Source organism: Cucurbita moschata, unplaced genomic scaffold (genome assembly GCF_002738365.1).
Source record: "Cucurbita moschata cultivar Rifu unplaced genomic scaffold, Cmos_1.0 Cmo_Scf00014, whole genome shotgun sequence".
Classification (NCBI taxonomy): Eukaryota; Viridiplantae; Streptophyta; class Magnoliopsida; order Cucurbitales; family Cucurbitaceae; genus Cucurbita; species Cucurbita moschata.
Genome location: NW_019268530.1, coordinates 3,119,231 through 3,138,988, shown reverse-complemented (window position 1 = coordinate 3,138,988; position 19,758 = coordinate 3,119,231). Strand labels below are relative to the sequence as shown.

Here is a 19,758-nt window from a genome sequence, read left to right as displayed (position 1 = left end):
AAAAGAAACAAGCTAAAAAATTTATAACCAATATGAAACACAAATAAGGAAAGAAATTAAAAAAAAATCATATTAAAAAAACAACAAATAGAAAAAGAAAATAAAAATAAAAATAGGGAAAAGTGGAGAAAAAAAACAAAACAACTTGAGGAAAAAAAAAAAGGGAGGACTTTTAGAAAACACATGCATTTGAATGGGTTAAGATAGTCAACCCAGCAACTAAAGCAATTTGGATGCTGCGAGAGAAAAAAAAAAAAAAACAAACAAACGTTTTCGAGCCCAAACATCAAATATCTATTCTCAAACTCATTGTCTTTTTTCTTTCGAGCTTCCCTTCAAAAAATTTTAAAAAAATTGGGCTTTCCTTCAAAGTTTCAAAACACATAGGCTAGAGAAAAGTTTCCACACTCTTACATGGAGTGTGTGTGTGGTGGCACACCGTCTTTAATACCATTGGTAATAACTCAAGCTCACAGCTAGCAAATATTGTTATTTTCAGATTTTTCCTTCTAGACTTCTCAAAGTTTTAAATCGCATCGGTTAGGCACTCTTATAAGAAATGTTTCGTTTCACTCTCCAACCAATGTGGGATCTCACATTTTCTCTAAACGTACAAGATTTATAATATGAACACATATATATGGACGTTGCTCCGTGCATAATAGCTACTCATACCCACCCTAAGGTTGCACAGATTGCCATGCCTTATATGGTGACTGTATCAGAAAAAATATTCAATAATTTTATACTATGAGACAAATTAAAATTCATATTATTAGTCATACATGTAAGAATAAAAGGTGATACGAGTGAATGTGGCGGTCACATTAAACAAATTTTGTTTTGCTCATAAACACTATTTTGTATATTTGTGTCTATCTTACCATTGTTCATCACCGTACCAAGTTGATATTTTATTAAGAAGTTTCGGCTCTATTATTGATTTTTTTTAAGGATATTGTCTTTTATAGATTGGAGCTAAGATATTTTAGAGGCTGTTCTTTTGATATTATTTATTCAACAGATCTTTTGGGATTTTATTTGTTTAGATATTTCATAAAAAAGTAGGATTTCATGTCATTTTCCTGCTTTACGATTTTATTCCAAGTGATTTGTGTTTATCACTTTCATACCCAAATGTAATTAAATTTCTCTTTATAACCCATTCATCTTGTAATGATCAAATATTTATAGATTCTAACTAATAATATGTGTTTATGATTCATATGAATAACACTGAAATAGTTTATGATTAATCATGAGCATGTAACTGTTTATGCTCAAGATTTAGATCAAGATTTAGAATCTAGATTTTGTATTTGATGGTTTTGATGTTCCCAACATCCGTTGTGACGTGAAGACTATCCACACAAACCAATAAGAATCCTTTTGTATGCGTGTTGTCACTCACATGCATTATAGGAAAATTCTTAAGAGGTCACCCAACATCGAATTACTCTAAGTAAACCATGTTTGACCATGAAGTTCCTATTGATTGAGCCACCGAAAATATAAGCACAACAAAATAATGTCATCCAAGAGTTTTACTATTCATTTTCTTCTAAGTCATTTGACACATCCATTAATAAACACGTCGATTGACATTATCATTTGACAAAATAATGTCATCAAAGAGTTTTACGATTAATAAACATGTCGATTGGGAGAGAAGTATGAGAGCCAGATACTAGACAATATGTCATTGAAGACGCTGAATCTTGAAGAGGAGTGGATTATGAGATCCCATATAGAAGAACGAGTACTAGTGAGTATGCTGGGCCCTGAAGGGATGGATTGTGCGATCCACATCGATTGAGAGAGAACAATATCTACTAGTTGTGTGCTTGAGCTGTTACATAATCTCAAACGATCATTTTTTTTACTGTAAACTATACCTTTTATTTTTTAAAATTAATACTTTTAGATCATCACAAATCTTTAGGAAATGTCAAAGTTCATTTAATTTGCTTTAACTTTTTACAATATGAATCCGAGATACAATAATAGCATCAAAATCAAGATGAGTGGAAGAAGGATTCTCCCATTGAACAAGTTCCCTAAGTGCCTCACCAATCTCTTCGATCCCCCTCATCAAACTGCTCAAGCAAAACGCCACAGCACTCAAACTCAATATCACATCACTTCTATCATCTTTACCCTCACCAACCTCATCAACAATCTCCACCGAGTGCTTTAACAAACAATTTATCAACTTCTCCTTCTCAATTTCATCTCTTTCAATCCTGTTTCCCTCACCCATCTCAACATCATCACAATTCTCCACCTTCTCCCCTTCATTTTCCACAACTCTCAAACACTTCAATGAACTCATATCAACATAACATGATACTAACAACTTCATCATTTCCTTAAATCTCTCAATATCACCCTCTAAGTCTTCAACAACCTCCTCTTTAAGATTCTTCATTGCATCAATACTAAACGCAAGAAAATCCACCGTTTTTGACAAGGATTTCAACAACTTCGAGTAGCTATTGCTATGAAATGGCAAAAACCAAAAATTGGGTTCTACCTCAGCCTCCTCGATCAACTTCTTTAGCTCATTAACTTGAATTCTTAAAGCTCTTTCATTCTCTTCCAAATCTGATCTTAAATTCAATGACTCAATGCACTTTTGTAGCGATTGTAAACTCAAATTGAGTTGGATTTTAGCCATTTTGGAAGCTCTTGTTGGCTGTAAAATGATATCCACCACCACTGAAATGGATATCCCAATAAAAGTTTCAATTGTTCTAACGAAAGCAAATTCCCCCGGAGCACCGTAGTTTGTTCGTCCTAAAACGACTAGAGCTCCGACGAGGGCGGCGACTCCACCGGCGGAACCATACATTCTATTATGCTGTAGAAAGCTGGTGAAAACGAACCAAGGGAGAAGACAAAGAAGCCTTCCTAATAAAAACTCTTTGAAGATAACAAAACTCAATATTCCATATACGGATCCCAACATGGTTCCATGAACTTTAACGTTGGCCACTTTGAATGTTGCTTCTCTCTCTGATGTAATGCTTACAGCCACTGCCAAGCTTGCCCAAAACCCATTTTCCTTGCAGTACATTAGCCCCAAAAACACTGCAATTCCCAATGAAATTGCAAATTTGAGGGCTTGCATTAGCCATTGGGTGTTCATTGAGGAAACCCATGTTTTGTTTTTTGGCATTATCCATTGGATTTGGGATTTAGTTTGGAGGAGTTTCATGCAAAAGATGAAGAAAAGATGGGGTAAATCTTGTTGATTTGTGGGCATAATTTGTATGGATTTGAGGGTGTTGTGTGTGTCATCTACGGGGAAAGTCAAGGAATCAGACAATGAACAAGCGTTGGCTTGCTTTAATGCAAGGGAGATTTGGTTGTCCAAAGCATTTAGGTCATGTTTAAGGGTTTGGTTTTGGAGTTTTTCAATTGGGTATGAAGGGATTGTGGATAAAGCTAACTCCATTCCATTTAAGGCCTTTTCTAATTCTTGTAGTCTTTCGCTATTGCTTAACCATCCTAGCTTGAAGATTTTGAATGGAAGCCTTTCCCATGGCTTGCTTTCCTGTTAATTCGAGTTATACGAAGAAAGGTAATGTTAATGTTTGGTAAGTTGTTTAAAAATTGAAGATTGGGGATGAAAAATGAAGTGTTTACTTGGTGATGTTGTATGGAGTGGAGGAGTTTGGAGGCTGATGAAGATAGTAGGCGAGCTTTAGAAATGGACCCAGCAGCCAATGAGTCATCGTGAGTAAGGATTGCCTTCACCATTAGGTTTAGCCTTTCTATCATGTTCTCCACCACTTCTTTGCTTTTCTCTTTCACCTTCACCATATAACAATTTTGTGTTTTATTAGCCTTTTTCTTTTCTTAGAACAAAAAATATTTCTCTTTAGTTCATATAATACTCTAAAATCTCTGGCTCTGGTAGAATGAAATTTTTAATAAATGAAGAGTTGATGGGGAGAGTTATATTATGAAGATTATATATAGAGAATATGAAAAGATTTTAAAAAATCTCGATAAAAATCTGCCGAATCTAATCTAGTAACAAATTAGTAAACGAACTAAATCAAATTAAAATTAATTAGATACTAACAGTCATAAAAACGCTTATCTTTAACAACTATTTAGGTGTGGAAACCTCTCCCTAACTAATGCGTTTTAAAAATTTAAGGGTGTGGAAACTTTTCCCTAACTAATGTGTTTTTAAAAATTTAAAGGTGTGGAAACCTCTCCCTAACTGATGTGTTTTAAAATTTTTGAGGGGAAACCCGAAAGAAAAAACTCAGAGAGGAATATCGGCTAGTGGTGGGCTTGGGCCGTTACAAATGGTATTAGAGCTAGACACTGAACGATGTGAGGAAGCTGAGCCCCAAAAGGGTGTGAGTAAGCTGAGCGCCAAAGGGGTGGACACAAGGGCCCAAAGGGGTGGATACAAAACGGTGTGCCAGCAAGAACACTAGACGTTGAAGGGAGGTGGATTTGGGGAGTCCCACATTGATTGGAAAAGGGAAAGGGTGCTAACAAGAATACTAGGTCCTGGAGGGGTGTGTGGATTGTGAGATCCCATATCACCTTGAAGGGAGGTGGGTTTGGGGGGTCCCATATCAATTGGAAAAGGGAACGAGTGCTAACAAGAACACTAGGTCCTGGAGGGGTGTGTGGATTGCGAGATCCCACATGAGTGAAGAGAACGAAACACCCTTTCTAAGCCGTGTTGAAACCTCTAGCTAGAAGGATGAAAAAGTTGAGAAAAGATAACACAGATTATATTTTGAAATGAAAAGGGTAAGAATGGGCAATAATTATTTAGTATTTAAAGGAAGAAAAAAGATTGATTTCTCATGGTCACTCCAGTATGAAAATGGGCGATAAAAAAGTATATATATTTGTTTCCTTCCCATAATGACCTCCTTATTTGTGAATTCAACTCTCTTAACGGTACAAAATGAACTGAAATGAATAGGGGAAGCTACAAAATAATAATCCTTCAAAATCAAATGAATATTAATGGAATAGAGAAAATGGGTTTATATCGATACCTGAAGAGAAGCAAGGCGTGGGAAGGGAAGCAGCGTGGCACAGACACTGGCGGCGGCGCCCAAGGCGGTAGTGGCGGCAACGTGGAGAGGGTGCATTAGAGGGTCAGTTTCAGCGCCGCCAATAAAACCCACAACGTAAATAAGTACAATCTGACCCAAGGCGATCTTTTTAGCGAGCACATGGGTGGAGGTGGGCAGCACCACCACAATAGAAGCCAACGCCACCGTGATGGCAATGGTGAGATGGGAGAATTTAGTGGGCCCAATGAACCAAAACAGAAACATAGCCGGACAAACGGTCTGGACAGTGGCAAAAAGGGCGAGAAAACATCCACGAATGGTGTCACCAAGGGAGGCGTTGGTGACTATGAGCATAGCTGTAAGATAAGAGAAAGCTGGAAAAGCCACCTGGCGGCGGAGAGGAGGCGGACCGTACAAGGTGGTGTAGGCGACTACAGTGCAGGCAAGTGCGGTTCGGAAGGCGGAGGCTAGGCGCCTGAACCACAAGGCACGGGCGTGGTGGTTGGTAATGGAGATGGCGGCCATTATTGGAAGAAGGGATGGATTTGGTTGAGATTTAGAGGGCAAAGTGTGGAATAGGGTTTATATATAAGAAAGGTTGGAAATTTGGAGGTTGGGTAGTGGAAGTGGGAACGCATGTGGGGTCTACATTTTTCTGGTTCTAAATTACAAAGTTTGGGATTGTGGTGCCTATCAGTACTGCATGCCATTAATTTAACACCTCTTTTTTTTTTTTTGGGCTTTACCTAACTATCATATGAAACAAATCAGCCATGCCTTGATTTGACCACCAAAGTGAATGCACATTTCAGTTGCAACATTATGAAACGCCAACAAAATCCATGCACTTTATGTTTTATTGTAGTGTTAAGATTAACTCAAGCGTTAGAATGGAACATCTCAACATGGATCGTAGCATTTCATTCAGACAAAAAAAATCTGTAACAGCTTAACCTACTCTTAAGAGATGTTGTCTGTTTTCATCTATTACATATCACTTCCAATCTTAAAGTTTACAAACGCGTCTATTAGGGTGGTGTGCCTAGTCAAGTATGGGATAGCGGTTTTGCTAGGCTTCCCTGTCATGTTGATGGGCTTGTAAGTCGTTGCCAACAAAGGGTGAGTGATTCTCAAGTGAACTTTAAAGAATCTTAAGACTCATGGAAGTTGTAGTGGGTAGTCATCGGAAGTGGTCGGAGAAGTGATGGTTAACGCCGGAAATGAAGAGAAAAGTTCATAAGCTAGATTTCAAGGTGGGTTAAGTTGTATTTTTCTCTAAAAGTTGAAGGATTGATTAAGAAAAATATTTAAGTTTGGGACACTTAATGATGTGGATTTTGATTCCATTCCTTTTTTTGTGGAGTATTTGTACAAGGATAAACATGAAAGGTTGGGATTTCTCCTACTTGTTCTTGTGTTCTTGCTTGGTGTGGTTGTGTGAACAAATTTGTGAATAACTATTTGCAATTTAGAATTTTCTCACCATAATTAGTTAATGTTACAAAGTTTTTATAATGTTTACCTATGTGCAACCTAATATTTTCCTTAAAAAAGAAAAAATCATAATTTTCACAATAAAATCAAGTATAGGAAGTGAGGACTAATGTTAATAAAAGGCAAGATTAATAAGAAAAATTCAAAATTAAAATTCCAACGATACCAAAATGATAAGATATTGTGGCAAACGAGAAAGAGAAATTTTTTTGTTGAAGTCCAAACTCAACGGTTGGCATGAGGTCATGACCCTCTGTTTAGTCCCACAAAGGAGACGTTTCATGCATTTATCTAACATGTTGTAACGAGACTCAATCTCTTCCGGCCCATCTTTAACTTAATTTGTAAAGGCAAATGAGTACATATTTTTAATCTAGAGAAGGTAAATTCTACCCTCCACAAACTCTCGTTAGACTCAAAATTCTATGTGCTACTTAAGCATTAGAGCTGATACAATAAGCACGACATCAATGTACATTTTTTCTTTTTTTTCTTTTTTTTCTTTTGCTTACAAGCCACATTCTTCTCCCTAATATAAATTTAACATTGTTATCAAGTAAAAATGGTATATATTTTTCTTCTTTTAAGTTTAGCGAACTTTTTTTTTTTTTTTTGTCTTCAAATTTATTTCAATTTACTCCAAAATTAAAGAAAATATATGAAAAAATATCGCATAAAAAAACATTATAATTTATATCTTATAATTTTGAACCATGGGACTATCACATCTGCAAAACATATACTTTTTAGTTCAAAACATGTTGATTAATATCTTAATTTTTAAATTAATGCATGATTAACATGCACCAAAAATATATAATCCTCATTAAGAGGGTAATCTATTATATTTCATATTGGGCATCATAAGTAGTTGAAAAGGTAGAAATATTTGTTGTACAATAAAGAAAAAAAAAAGTAATAATATTTATAAAAAAAAGAGGTCTTCCCCTTGTAATTAAATAATATAAATAAAGAAGTGGGTCAGTATATTAGGTTTTGATTTATTTTTTGGTTTAATTTTGTATTAAGTAACTTTTAATAGAAAAAGATTAATTAAAAATATCTACCCATAAATGAATTGGTGGATTAATAAATATAGTAATCTGTACACTGTAAAATCCATTACCTGTATGATTGAAGTGCTATTCAAGTTGCTTTAATCGTAGAATTAGGTCAACCTTATCATTAATTATTTTTCCTAATCTTTAAAAAAAAAAAATTTTTTTTTTTTTAAATTTTTGGAACTTTTAAGCACTAAAGATATGGCTGAGATATGAGCGGATGCTGACATTGCTCAACATTCTCAAGTTGTTTAAGATAGTGTCTTGTGGATGTATTTAGGTACATACATAATCATTGTTCATTTTGAATGGAGTCTAAACTTTTATATTAAAAAAAACTATGACGTTATATCACAAAAACTATTGTTTTCTGGGACATAAATATATTTTAATCAAAAGTTTTTGGTGTATAAGTGACCAGAATTTGAACACGTTGAATTTCATTGAGAAAGATTGATGAGGGTCTGCATTGTACCATTAGTAGCTTACTATGATGTGGGTCTCTCACCTACGATGATTGTACAATGTGAGAACTATTAGATGATCGCCAATTAACTTTTAATAGTGAACTTATTTCGATCGATGGGTCTGCATTTGTACTGGCATAGTTAGGGTTGAGCTCTAAGACGTATGGACTTTATTGTGCCATAAGTATATCGTGTGGGGCAATTAGGAGATATCCAACTATTTTTTAGTGTATGATAGGTTGTCTAGTATGAAGGCTACTCCCTCCATTATGGGTCTGGATAAAGACTTGTCAACTAATTTCTAATAAAGAATCTATCTAGATTGATAATGTCTATATTGTATAATGAGATTATAAGTTGCAACCATGATAAGGTCACTCCTCGAGTGCCTATGATATATAGACATATCACAAATGAAAAGACTAGTAAAGAGTTAATTAAATCATCCTAGATCCCCCAGATATCTTTAATGAGACAGCAATGAAAATTAATGAACCGTATATTGACTAGGTAACCTAGTAAATCAAGATGCTAGTGTAGGAGAGCTTATGACTTAGATACATGACATATAGGTATATATTAATGAAATAAGATCTAAGAATAAATTAAGAATAGCGTACAAGTAAGCTACTTATTGAATATTTTTATACTCGTGTTATTCTTCCTTTCAAACATGACACCAAACTGCGTAGCCTAGGCAAAGACGTATATGAGCTATAGGGTCGAGATAGATTCGAGTCTCGATGTTTGGCTCCTGATGATTTGTCATGTACATGATTTTGATGGTACATTTATTGATTTATTTGAAATAAATTTTACTACATGCATATTTTAAAATTAATCAAAATTATCGAGTTGTCTTAAAATTCTTGTTAATAGTAACAATATGTGGCTCGAGACTCTCGAAAAGCAAGTCAATAAGTGGTTTTTTTTTTGTTTTTTTTTTATTAGAATGAAAATGATCAAATGTGGATAAATTTTTGGAAAAAGTAGAAACCTAAAAATGGCATTGCAGCGCATGCGTTATTTGAGTGGTTGGATAGAGGATAGTATACCTTTTTGTCGGTAGAGGAACAAGGAGATGACAAAGTTAATATGCATGAAGACCTAAAACTAATGCCAATGGAAGTCCTTGTTGGAATTTGATGAATGGGATCCTTTTAGGTTTCCACTACCCCTTCATTTTCGCCCTATTTTGTCCATCTTCTACACCTTACTCAAAATTGTCCATCTTTTACACCTTACTCAAAAATGGGTAGGCCAAGGAATATTAACATAAATTTCAATATTGAATAGTATGTTTAGCCTCTAAATTTATATATCCTTCGAGGTTAACTCCATCATCTTAATGTTTATATATCTATTGATTATGTTAAAACATAGAATGCTACCCGAGATTAGTTTATTGGCTTATTGGATACTTTTTGTAAGTGCAAAGATTAAATCAATAAACTACTAGTGTTCCTAGGTTGAGTTGGATTCAGTTAAGACATTTTTTTAGACCTAATTCAATTATTGTGATTATAAATTTTTTTCAACTAAATCAATTAGGATTAAACAATGAACTTAACTCAACCATAAAAATTTTAGATTTTGTGGGTTCAGGTTGTCTATTCAAATTTTTATTTTAAATAAAATTACTCCGTAAAACATCTATTAACTTATTTTCAAACATTTAATTAAATTTTAGTACTCACTCTCAATATATTTTTTAAAAAATTATCTTCTAAATAATTAAAAAATTATTTTAAAGAAGGATCCAAGAATAAATAATAAAAAATTAGGTATGAAGTTAAATAAAAACTTCATAGTACATATATAGATAATGGAATCTTTAACAAAATCTATATTTTAAAATTAACGATAAATTTGAGTTTGGTCCGTTCAACCCAATTTAGTTTGAGCTAAATAGATGAACCAATCAATTTATAAAGTTTTGATTTATTTGAACTCAATTCAACTCAAATAAATTTATAACGGTAGTTAGATTTGAATTGATCTAATTTTTTGGATTATCCAGTCTACCACAAACAAGACATTGACCGTACATCTTTTATTTTCAAACAACAAGTTTAACTTGTAATTTGGTCTAATTATACTATCTAATAACAAGTTTTAAGTTATTTAGTTACCTTAGTCTGAAGTGATCTTGAAAATTGTAAAGTGAGCGTATTATTTTTTATCTTTATTAAAGTATGAGTCTGAAAATTCTTTTCACACCCACTGTTAATGATCAATTATGAAACCAATGCTTCAAAACATATTGCCATCCCCTCATTTCATTTCGCACTATGTGACACCCTTATCTTTCAAAAACTTTAAAAAAAAACCCAACTTTGAAGTATAATGTAGTGGCTTTCGAATGAAATAAAATTAAATAACACCCTTTTTTTTTTCTTTAAGTGATTGCTTGATTTTGTTCTTGAAAAAAGTGATATTATTGAGCTTCACAAATTAGTGAAAGCATTCTATTGTATTACTTTTAATTATACAAATGTCTCATAAGTTGATATCAAATTTTAGACTAATCTTATGATAAACTTTGATTTTCAGCTAGTCCGCACTAACCCTTCAGTAATGGATCAAAATCTTGAAATTTCAAATTACAAAGTTTTCAAATCATTAAAGTTTTCGTCTTCGAAAATTTTCTAGTCTTTTGATCTTTCCATCAACTTTTATATAATGTTTTGGAATCGTGGAGCCAAATCGACCATGCATAGCTAGAGGATCCGAGGAGAGCAATGTGACATTTTGTCATTACAGCTAGATGACCCCTCTAGCCAAAGGAGGGTGTATAATCAAGTTCTAACTCCACATATTTGCAGCGTCGTGGCATTAGGGACGTGGGACGTTCTATATGTATACTTCATTTTTGTAAGGTTTTTTTATGGAAGATTTTGGGAGAGTGGCATGCGCAAATAACTTTTGAACGTAAGCTTGAGCGTTTGTTTCTTAGCCTAATCCGAGGCATCATCGCATTTAGAAGTCGAGATAACCAATGTTGTCTTTTTCTTTAAGTGTGACATATAACCTGAGGTGAAGACTATTATATTTGTAATCTTCGCATACAGGAGATATTAACTACATTACATTCGAGTTTAGATCGAACCAATATATTTGTAACCAAGGTCCTGGATTGCTCTTTCGTAGATAACATGAGAGAACATCTCATGCTTTTTTAGTTAATGACCAAACAAATTGTAATAGCCCAAATTCATAGTCAAATATGGTCTTTTTTAGGTTATTTTTTCCAAACTTTCCTTCAAGGTTTTAAAACGCGTCCACTAGGGAGAGGTTTCCACCCCCTTCGTTCTCCTATTCAACCGATATGAGATCTCACAATCCACTCCCTTAGGGGTCAGCGTTCACGCTGGCACACCATCCGGTGTCTGGCTCTGATACTATTTGTAACATCCCAAGTCTGCCGCTAGTAGATATTGTTCTCTTTTTCAGACTTTCCCCAATATTTTAAAACGCGTTCACTAAGGAGAGGTTTCCACACCCTTATGAAAATGTTTTGTTCCCCTCTTCCACCGATATGGGATCTCACATGAATCATTTGCAATTAGCTTCTTAGCTTCTCTAAGAAAATAATATGATTAAAATGAGTGAACATAAAATATATTGTAAACAATGGCATTCATTGAATATACTAGATTTTTTAGCATCATATATAGTGTATTAGTTGGAAGAACATATGGTTGCATTATACTACTTGAAAAACAAGTATAAGTAAATGAACATTATTGGCCCTATAAAAATAAAATTGGAACTTCAATCATCCGAGCCAATGGAAACATAATGAGACATACAATAAAGCTTTGATACAAAAAAAGTGCATGATTATTTATCTCATATAAAGAATCATATAAGACATAATGAGACATACAATAAAGTTTAGATTAAAAAAAAAAGTGTATGATCATTCAATCCCACATAAGGAATCATTTGGAGACATAATGAGACATACAATAAAGCTTGGATTAAAAAAAAGTTCATGAACAATAAATCCCACATAAAGAATCATCTTATTTTGTACAGAATGAGAAATTTAAGTATAAAAAAAAGCACTTTATTTTTTAATCGAATAACATTTTGGTCGAGGTACAAATTAAATTATTTCATTACAACAAATGTAATAGGAGAGGAAACGGGTTGAGTTGGATAAATTTTTTAAACTAACTTAAAATTTCAGGTTAATTGGGTTGATAACTTGGTAATCCAAAATTACAATTCAACCTTCTATTTTTTAGTTGGATTAAGTTGGGTTATTGGATTGAGTTGAGTTATGAAACTGAGTTGAGTCATCATCTAAGGGTTTAAAAAATGAAGAAAAAATGAGGGATGAAGTTAGACACACGTAGACTTTCTCAAAGTACTAGATGATAGGTCCAAAAATCTAGGTTTGTTGGGCCAATTGAACAAGGTTTGATATTTTTGTCTAGTTTGACCTATTTTCTCCTAATTTTGGAAATGATGATGCTAATCTTTTCTCATATTTGAGGGTTCTAGAGATTTCAAAAAATTTAGTGATACAGGGGTAAAGTTTGCTAGCAAAACAATGTTTGAATGAGATATTCAGCCATTCGGGATTTTTGTTCGAGATTTGTTTGTAGGGTTGATTGAATATGATATAGGACTGAATTTTGAGGACGGATTGGAATCAAATTGAATGATTGGGTCGTTGATTACTATGTTTCAATACCTTTGATGTATGAATCATGTGTGATATGAGATTATATGAACATGTTACTATATAAGAATGGTTAGGAATGGGTCACGTAGTCCTAAAGAATGTGACAAAAGTCACCACCAAACAAAAAACACCTTTCCCCAAAATGGCTGGACACTAATCATTATGTCTCTAAATTAATCATCAGCTGCTAATTACAAACCTCTTTTCCATTGCTGCTTTCATCCATACAATAATTCTTGCCCTTATTACCAATTCACCCTTACTATTTTGTTGAACCCTCTCCACAATTTTGCTAGGAAACGAAGCGATTGAATTTTGCTTCAATCGATCAGAGGAAGAACTCGACACCGTCGGTCATGATTCTAAGAGCCAAGGACGCAGATAAAGACGCCGACGATCACCTCGATGGATCATGAGGAAGATAAGAGGTTACAAGTTTAGCATACCAATTAACACAAAAAAACAACCACCACCAATCCTTTATTATTACAATGAAGCCAAAGGCAAGGAGACAACAACAAGCAATGGGGCATTGCGAGCAACAAATGCTCGACCATCCCTTTTATTTGATTAAATTTTATTTATCTAATTATGCATCCATTCATTTATTTATTTAATTATTTATTTATTTGTTGAAGGGATAAATTCAATTTGTTGAAGCTTCAGCCTGTCGGGACCTTAAAAATTGGCCCTTCGCATAGATATGGCCCATCTTGGTTCTCTTGGTTTCCAAATACTTTCTGTTTTCATCTGTAATGGGTGTCACCACAGGGACCCTCGCTGTCACTGCCAAACCATATCCCTTCAGCCCCTTGAACTTCGCGGGGTTGTTTGTCATCAACCGCATTGTTCTAATCCCAATATCTCTCAGCATCTGACATCATCCACAAATAAAATAACAAAATCAAATTTAACTTTAGTTAACTCGAGTCGAGTTGAGTTGACTGACCTGAGCTCCGACTCCGTAATCACGGGCGTCGGCAGGCAATCCTAGCTCGATGTTGGCTTCGACTGTGTCATGGCCTTGATCTTGTAGGTTGTAAGCGAGCAGCTTGGGGCCAAGGCCAATGCCTCTTCCTTCATGACCTCTTAGGTAAATAACAGCGCCTCTTCCAGCCTTCTCAATCATTTGCATTGCTAAATCTAGTTGGTTGCCACAATCGCATCTTGCCGATGCGAATATGTCGCCAGTTAAGCACTCGGAGTGGACTCTTACAAGCACATCTTGACCGTCTCCAATGTTTCCCTATTAAAAAAGAGCATCGAAAGAATATTTACTAAAATTACTACAACTAAAGAGGGGCGAAAGTTTTCTATCTATAATCATTTATAGAATCAAATAAACTACTAAAGAAATAAAAAGAGCAGTAAATAAATCTAAGATATTTGCTTATAATAAATTGTAAAATATGATATATACGGTAAACTATAATTTAAAATTAAATATTTTCAATGCTAATACAGTGACCAATGACTATCAAACTAGATCTGAAGATTTAACGCTAATTTTATTATTTTTTTAGGTTAAATATTGGGTTTTGAAGCTCACCAACCACCAACTATCATATGTTTGTGATATTTAAGGATGTCATGAGTTAATGAATGTATTATTCCTCAAAGAAAACAAATTCCATTACCTTTACAAGAGCCACGTGCTCAATTCCATCTAGATTTGAGCGATAGCAGTGAGCATAGAATTGGCCCCATTTAGTTGGCAGCCGAGAAATAGCAATTCTTTCAATCAAATTTTCCCTCTTTCTTCGGTATCTACCAAAATAAACAGCCAAAAAAAATTAAGTGAATCAAATTTTTTATAGTTCAATGCATAAGACATCAATTATCGACCCACCAACATGACTTACCTAATCAAATCAGTAATAGAGACTATTGGGATATTCTTTTCTGAGGCCAACTTTCTCAACTTGGGTAGTGAAGCCATGGAGCCGTCTTCAGGGTCAACAATGGTTGAAAGAACAGAAACTGGCCTTAACCCAGCAAGGGAAACCAAATCTACAGAAGCTTCCGTGTGGCCAGCTCTCCTCAGAACGCCACCGTCTCGGTACCGGAGGGGAAACACGTGACCTGGCCGTCTGAAGTCCTCAGCCTTAGACTCAGGAGATGATAAAGCAACAATTGTCTTAGCTCTATCTGCAGTTGATACTCCTGCTGATGTCCCATTTTTCAAATCCTGTCTCATCCAAACAATAAATTAGAAACACTCAGAGTAATAAACCCTACATGCATGTATAATAATTTAATTAAGAGGTCAGAAGTTCAAATTTCTCATGTGTACTACGTACCACGGTGATGGTAAAAGTTGATGTCTCGTTTCCATTATCGATCGATATTATGGGAAGCTTAAGCCTTTCGAGATCGTCCTCTTTCATACCCACATAGAGTATGCCTGAGCCATGTTGAACCATGGTTGTTATGTTACTAGGAGTTGTAAAAGAGGCAGCCATTACCAAATTCCCTTCCGTGTCCTCATTTTCATCATCCACAACGATCACAAACTAGAAAACAATGAAGTATTTTGGCCATTAGGTGAGAGAAATGCATGAGGAGAGAGAAGAGAAATGCATGCAAAAAGGGTAAGAGAAGAAAAAGAAAATTAATAGAAAGACCCATACAAACATGCCACATCCTCAACTAATAAGTACAAAGAGAAAATAATTTTTGTTCTTTTGTAACGTTCTAAGATCACTCGTAGGTTCGAGAAGAAAACGAAACATCATTTGTGAAACTGTGGAAGCTTCTCCTTAATGGATAGGTTTTAAAAATTTTAAGAAAAAATTCAAAAGGGTTAATATCGGCTAGTGGTGTGTTTGGGTTATTACATATGATATCAGAGACAGACACTAAACCGAAGTTGTGCCTTGAAGGGGGTGGATTGTGAGATCTCACAACCCTTCGTAAGGATGTGAAAACCTCTCACTACCCTTATGCTTTTAAAAAACTTTGAGTAGAAACCCAAAAAAAAAGACATAAAAAAACAATATTTACTAAAAGTGGACTTCGCGTTCCAAAACGAAATAGACGGTTGTCAAAATCCAAAGAGAAATGGATAAGGTAGAAAAAAGAAAGTATTAATTTATTAGCGTGTAAGTAAGTATTATCCATAAGGAAATGGACATTTGGCAACCTTTCCTTGGCTAATAGCATCAACGGCGTTCTGAATGGAAGAGTAGCCCTCAGATGGGCAGTCAGGATCGTCCTCATCATCAAAGAAATCAACAACATCGGGCGTGGTTTCAGCCTCAAGTCCTAAAGCAGCGGCGGCGGCAGCAGCAGCAGCAGCACCGTTACCATTTTTAGCGGCGAGGTTGTCATCAAACAAGTCAGCAGCAGCGGAGCAAACAAAACGCAGCCCTCTTAGCTTACATTTGCCAATCTTAGGATGAGGCAAAGCGGGTCGATTGAAGCTACAAAGACAACAAGTTTAGTGGCACGTAAATGAGCACAAAATTAGGGGTGAGTAGGGAAAGAAGCGTACCTTGAAAGAGGCAAGTTAGTGAAACGGGGAAGGAGAGGGTGAGAAAGAAGAGTAGAAGCCATTGAAGGATTGATTGTATTGTGGAGATGGTGTGAGGGAGTGTGGGATTGAAGAGAGGGTTTAAAAAGAAAATTATTGGGAATTATTCTCATCCACAGCCCCATCCTCACGACCTCAACATGGGTCGGGATAAATAAATTATTAGTGACACAAAAAACGTGGCCACAGTTTTTCTTTTTTTTATTATTATTATTTCAGATCTATGAAATGTTGATGAAATTATTATAAAATAAAAAAATTAAAAAAAATGTCATAATCTTGCAGATTGCTCTGCATTATCGAGGTGAGAACGTGAAATTGTAAAAGTTTAAATTCACTGGCAAATTCAAATGTTCGGATTAAAAAAAAGTGAGATCGTAACAAAACTCAGTTATAATAGATATTATTAGCTCTGATAGACCGTTTCTAATTACCATAAAAGAAAAAAAAAAATCTCTTGCTGCAAGACCTCCCTTTCCGACAAACTCATCTATCGATTGTCGTAAGGGTTCCGGGCATTCCGTTGGGGGTGTGTTATGTGTTGAGGATTATTGGGAGTGAGTCCCACGTTGGTTAATTTAGTGGGAGATCATGGATTTATAAGCGAGAAATATTATCTTCTTGGGTACGAGGCCTTCTAGGGAAGCCCAAGACAAAAGCTAGAGCTTATGCTCAAAGTGGACAATATCATAGAGTTGTGATTCCTAACATTATGTTTATCCGGTCTTCAATATTACGAAGAAAGGAGTTGTAAAGGAGTTGTCGTTGGAATTCAAGTAAGTCAATTTTCAAATTTAATTTTCGTCAAAATTTCATCAATTTCGTTATAAAGATTGTGAGTTCCCACATCGGTTGGGAGGGGAATGAATTATTTCTTCAATATTACGGAGTAAGGAGTTGTCGTTGGAATTATTTCTTATAAGAATGTGGAAACCTCTCCTAGCAAACACGTTTTAAAATTGTGAAGTCGACGACTATAGTAACAGGCCAAAGCGGATAATATCTACTTACAAAATGTATCGGAGGGTTGAATTTGTAATTTAATTATTTTCTAATACAATATTACATAACATGTGCAGTAGGAAGTACTTAAAAGTTTTTTAATATCAATAAAATCACATTGAGAATATAATGTTTTAACAATCGAAAGATTCTCAAATCAGCAAGATTTTGAAGGTAGGGTTTCATCAGATCGATAATATTATTTAAAGAAATTGAGAACAAAAAAAAACGTGGATCTGAGGAATGCATCGGATGGGATGCATTAATGGGATGCTACTCTTGATTATACATATTCCATATGTTTTTTAACCGATTATGTAACACCTGTTTTTTTAATACTTAATTAATAGGCTACAACCAATCGATCTAACGTATCTCAAAAATATTATAATTTAAGAAAGCTCGTAAAACGGTTTTCATGATATAACATATACATATTTATGAGTTACAAAGCTTACACAAGACATATAATGACCCAGATCCACCGCTAGCAGATATTGTCATCTTTGGACTTCCCCTCATGGCTTTAAAACGCGTCTGCTAGGGGAAGGTTTCCACACCCTTATAAATGGTGATTTGATCTCCTCCCCAACCAATGTGGGACATCACAATCCAACTGTAACGACCCAAAATTTTCTACTTAATTATTTAAGGTCCCTACTGTATACATACCATAAACATTGAATGCGGAAAACTTAATTAAAATTTCATAAAACATAATCTTTATCTTAAGGTTGTGAAAACTTTTCCCTAGCAGACGCGTTTTAAAGCCTTGAGGGGAAGTCCGAAAGGGAAAGTCCAAAGAGGACAATATTTGCTAGCGGTGGATCTGGGTCGTTACGAATGGTATCAGAGCCAGACACTGGACGATGTGCCAGCCTTCTCGCTGTTCCCCGAAGGGGGGTAGACACGAGGCGGTGTGCCAGTAAGGACGCTGGCCCCAAAGGGGGGTGGATTTGGAGGTGGTCCCACATCGATTGGAGGAAGGAAAGAGTGCCAGCGAGGACGCTGGGCCCCGAAGGGGGAGTAGATTGTGATGTCTCACATTGGTTGGGGAGGAGAACAAACCACCACTTATAAGGGTGTGAAAACCTTCCCTTAGAAGACCCGTTTTAAAGCCTTGAGGGGAAGCCCGAAAGGAAAAACCCAAAGACGACAATATCTACTAACGGTAAATCTGAGCCGTTACAAGACACTAATCTATTATAGCTACATAGTCCTTTAGATATTCACCGTCACCGGTCATGCAAGCTTATACACTATTCGAAAAGAAAACATAATATAAATGAGTATAAAAATATTCAATAAATAGCTTACTTATCGATTCTCAATTTTTCATCCAATCATAATTGAAATCTATGTACCATGTTTCTAGCTTGATTTTTCAAAGGTTATATAGACTAGGTTCTTTCTCTTTTAAGTTAAAGACTATTATCACTATCGTGGTTATGTTTCGGTCAGCTCATTTCATGTTTAAATAATCTAGCTCATCTGAGCTTATCTCAATCATTTAGTTCATGTAATCTAGTTCAACTTAGCTTATCTCAATCATCAGGTTTACTCAGGTTTAAATAATATTGATATGAGGTTCGCTCTGAGTTTAGATAATATAATACACATGCATGCACACACACCAATCCTCATGCCTACCAACTACTATAATACTATGTCAGTCACAACCGATAGAGACGAGTTTACTGCTGAAGGATAGTTGAAGACCTCCTAACAGTTTTCACCTAATAACCTGGTGTCACTACATATTATTTTATGCTCATTATATTAGTCATTTGAATATAGTTCGATTCACTGCTATATTATAGCATAAGAAGTTGAAAACCTCCTAATAGATATTATTTTTAAAAAAATTAAATATATTTTTTCAAAAATAAATTAAACCAAACTTTATTAAAAACTAATTAGTTTATCACCGTTATGTATATATACATATATATTTAGTACATAGACTATCGTATATAAAGTATAAAAATGAATTTGAAAAAACATCTTATTAAAATATATAATACTTAAAATAATCTAAAACTCTGCTCGAAAATAATTTAATTGGCTAAAAAGTAATCATATTAATCTCAAACGCCTTTGAAAGTGTCTGAAATAGCTCCCAAACAGTCGAAAATAATAAAAAATGACCTGAGCATATCAAACCCAAGCCAAATGAGTAGAGAAGTCGAGCTAGAGATATTAGAAAACTTATTCTCCGATTGGTTTTGAACAACCGCAAAACAATTGTTGTGACTTACCAAGAGACTTATGTTCTATGGTAGAATCTAACTCCTCACTTCTTCAATCTAACAGCGATAGAATAACTTTTCTTTTCTTTTTTAAAATTTTGGGTTGCTACAATGTATTTAGACGAGCTTCTGGGCGATATACCGATAATCGGAGAATAGAGATTTGAATCTTAATCGAGAAAATCAAAGGCTTAAATTAA

The 19,758-nt window shown here is 34.8% G+C and overlaps 2 protein-coding genes across 2 annotated transcripts; both read right to left on the bottom strand.

Moving 5' to 3' along the window:
* Nucleotides 1-1,937: 1,937 nt before the first annotated feature.
* On the bottom strand, nucleotides 1,938-5,640 carry LOC111452025. The gene is made up of 3 exons (XM_023092543.1): nucleotides 5,037-5,640; nucleotides 3,649-3,816; nucleotides 1,938-3,556 (listed from the first exon to the last, which is right to left on the bottom strand). The coding sequence occupies exons 1-3, from the start codon at nucleotides 5,580-5,582 to the stop codon at nucleotides 1,970-1,972; spliced, it is 2,301 nt and encodes a 766-aa protein (XP_022948311.1). The 5' UTR covers nucleotides 5,583-5,640; the 3' UTR covers nucleotides 1,938-1,969.
* A 7,584-nt stretch (nucleotides 5,641-13,224) lies between these two features.
* Nucleotides 13,225-16,418, bottom strand: LOC111452026 (monofunctional riboflavin biosynthesis protein RIBA 3, chloroplastic-like). The gene is made up of 7 exons (XM_023092544.1): nucleotides 16,269-16,418; nucleotides 15,918-16,197; nucleotides 15,076-15,288; nucleotides 14,638-14,963; nucleotides 14,413-14,542; nucleotides 13,725-14,021; nucleotides 13,225-13,649 (listed from the first exon to the last, which is right to left on the bottom strand). The coding sequence occupies exons 1-7, from the start codon at nucleotides 16,328-16,330 to the stop codon at nucleotides 13,422-13,424; spliced, it is 1,536 nt and encodes a 511-aa protein (XP_022948312.1). The 5' UTR covers nucleotides 16,331-16,418; the 3' UTR covers nucleotides 13,225-13,421.
* Nucleotides 16,419-19,758: the final 3,340 nt, after the last annotated feature.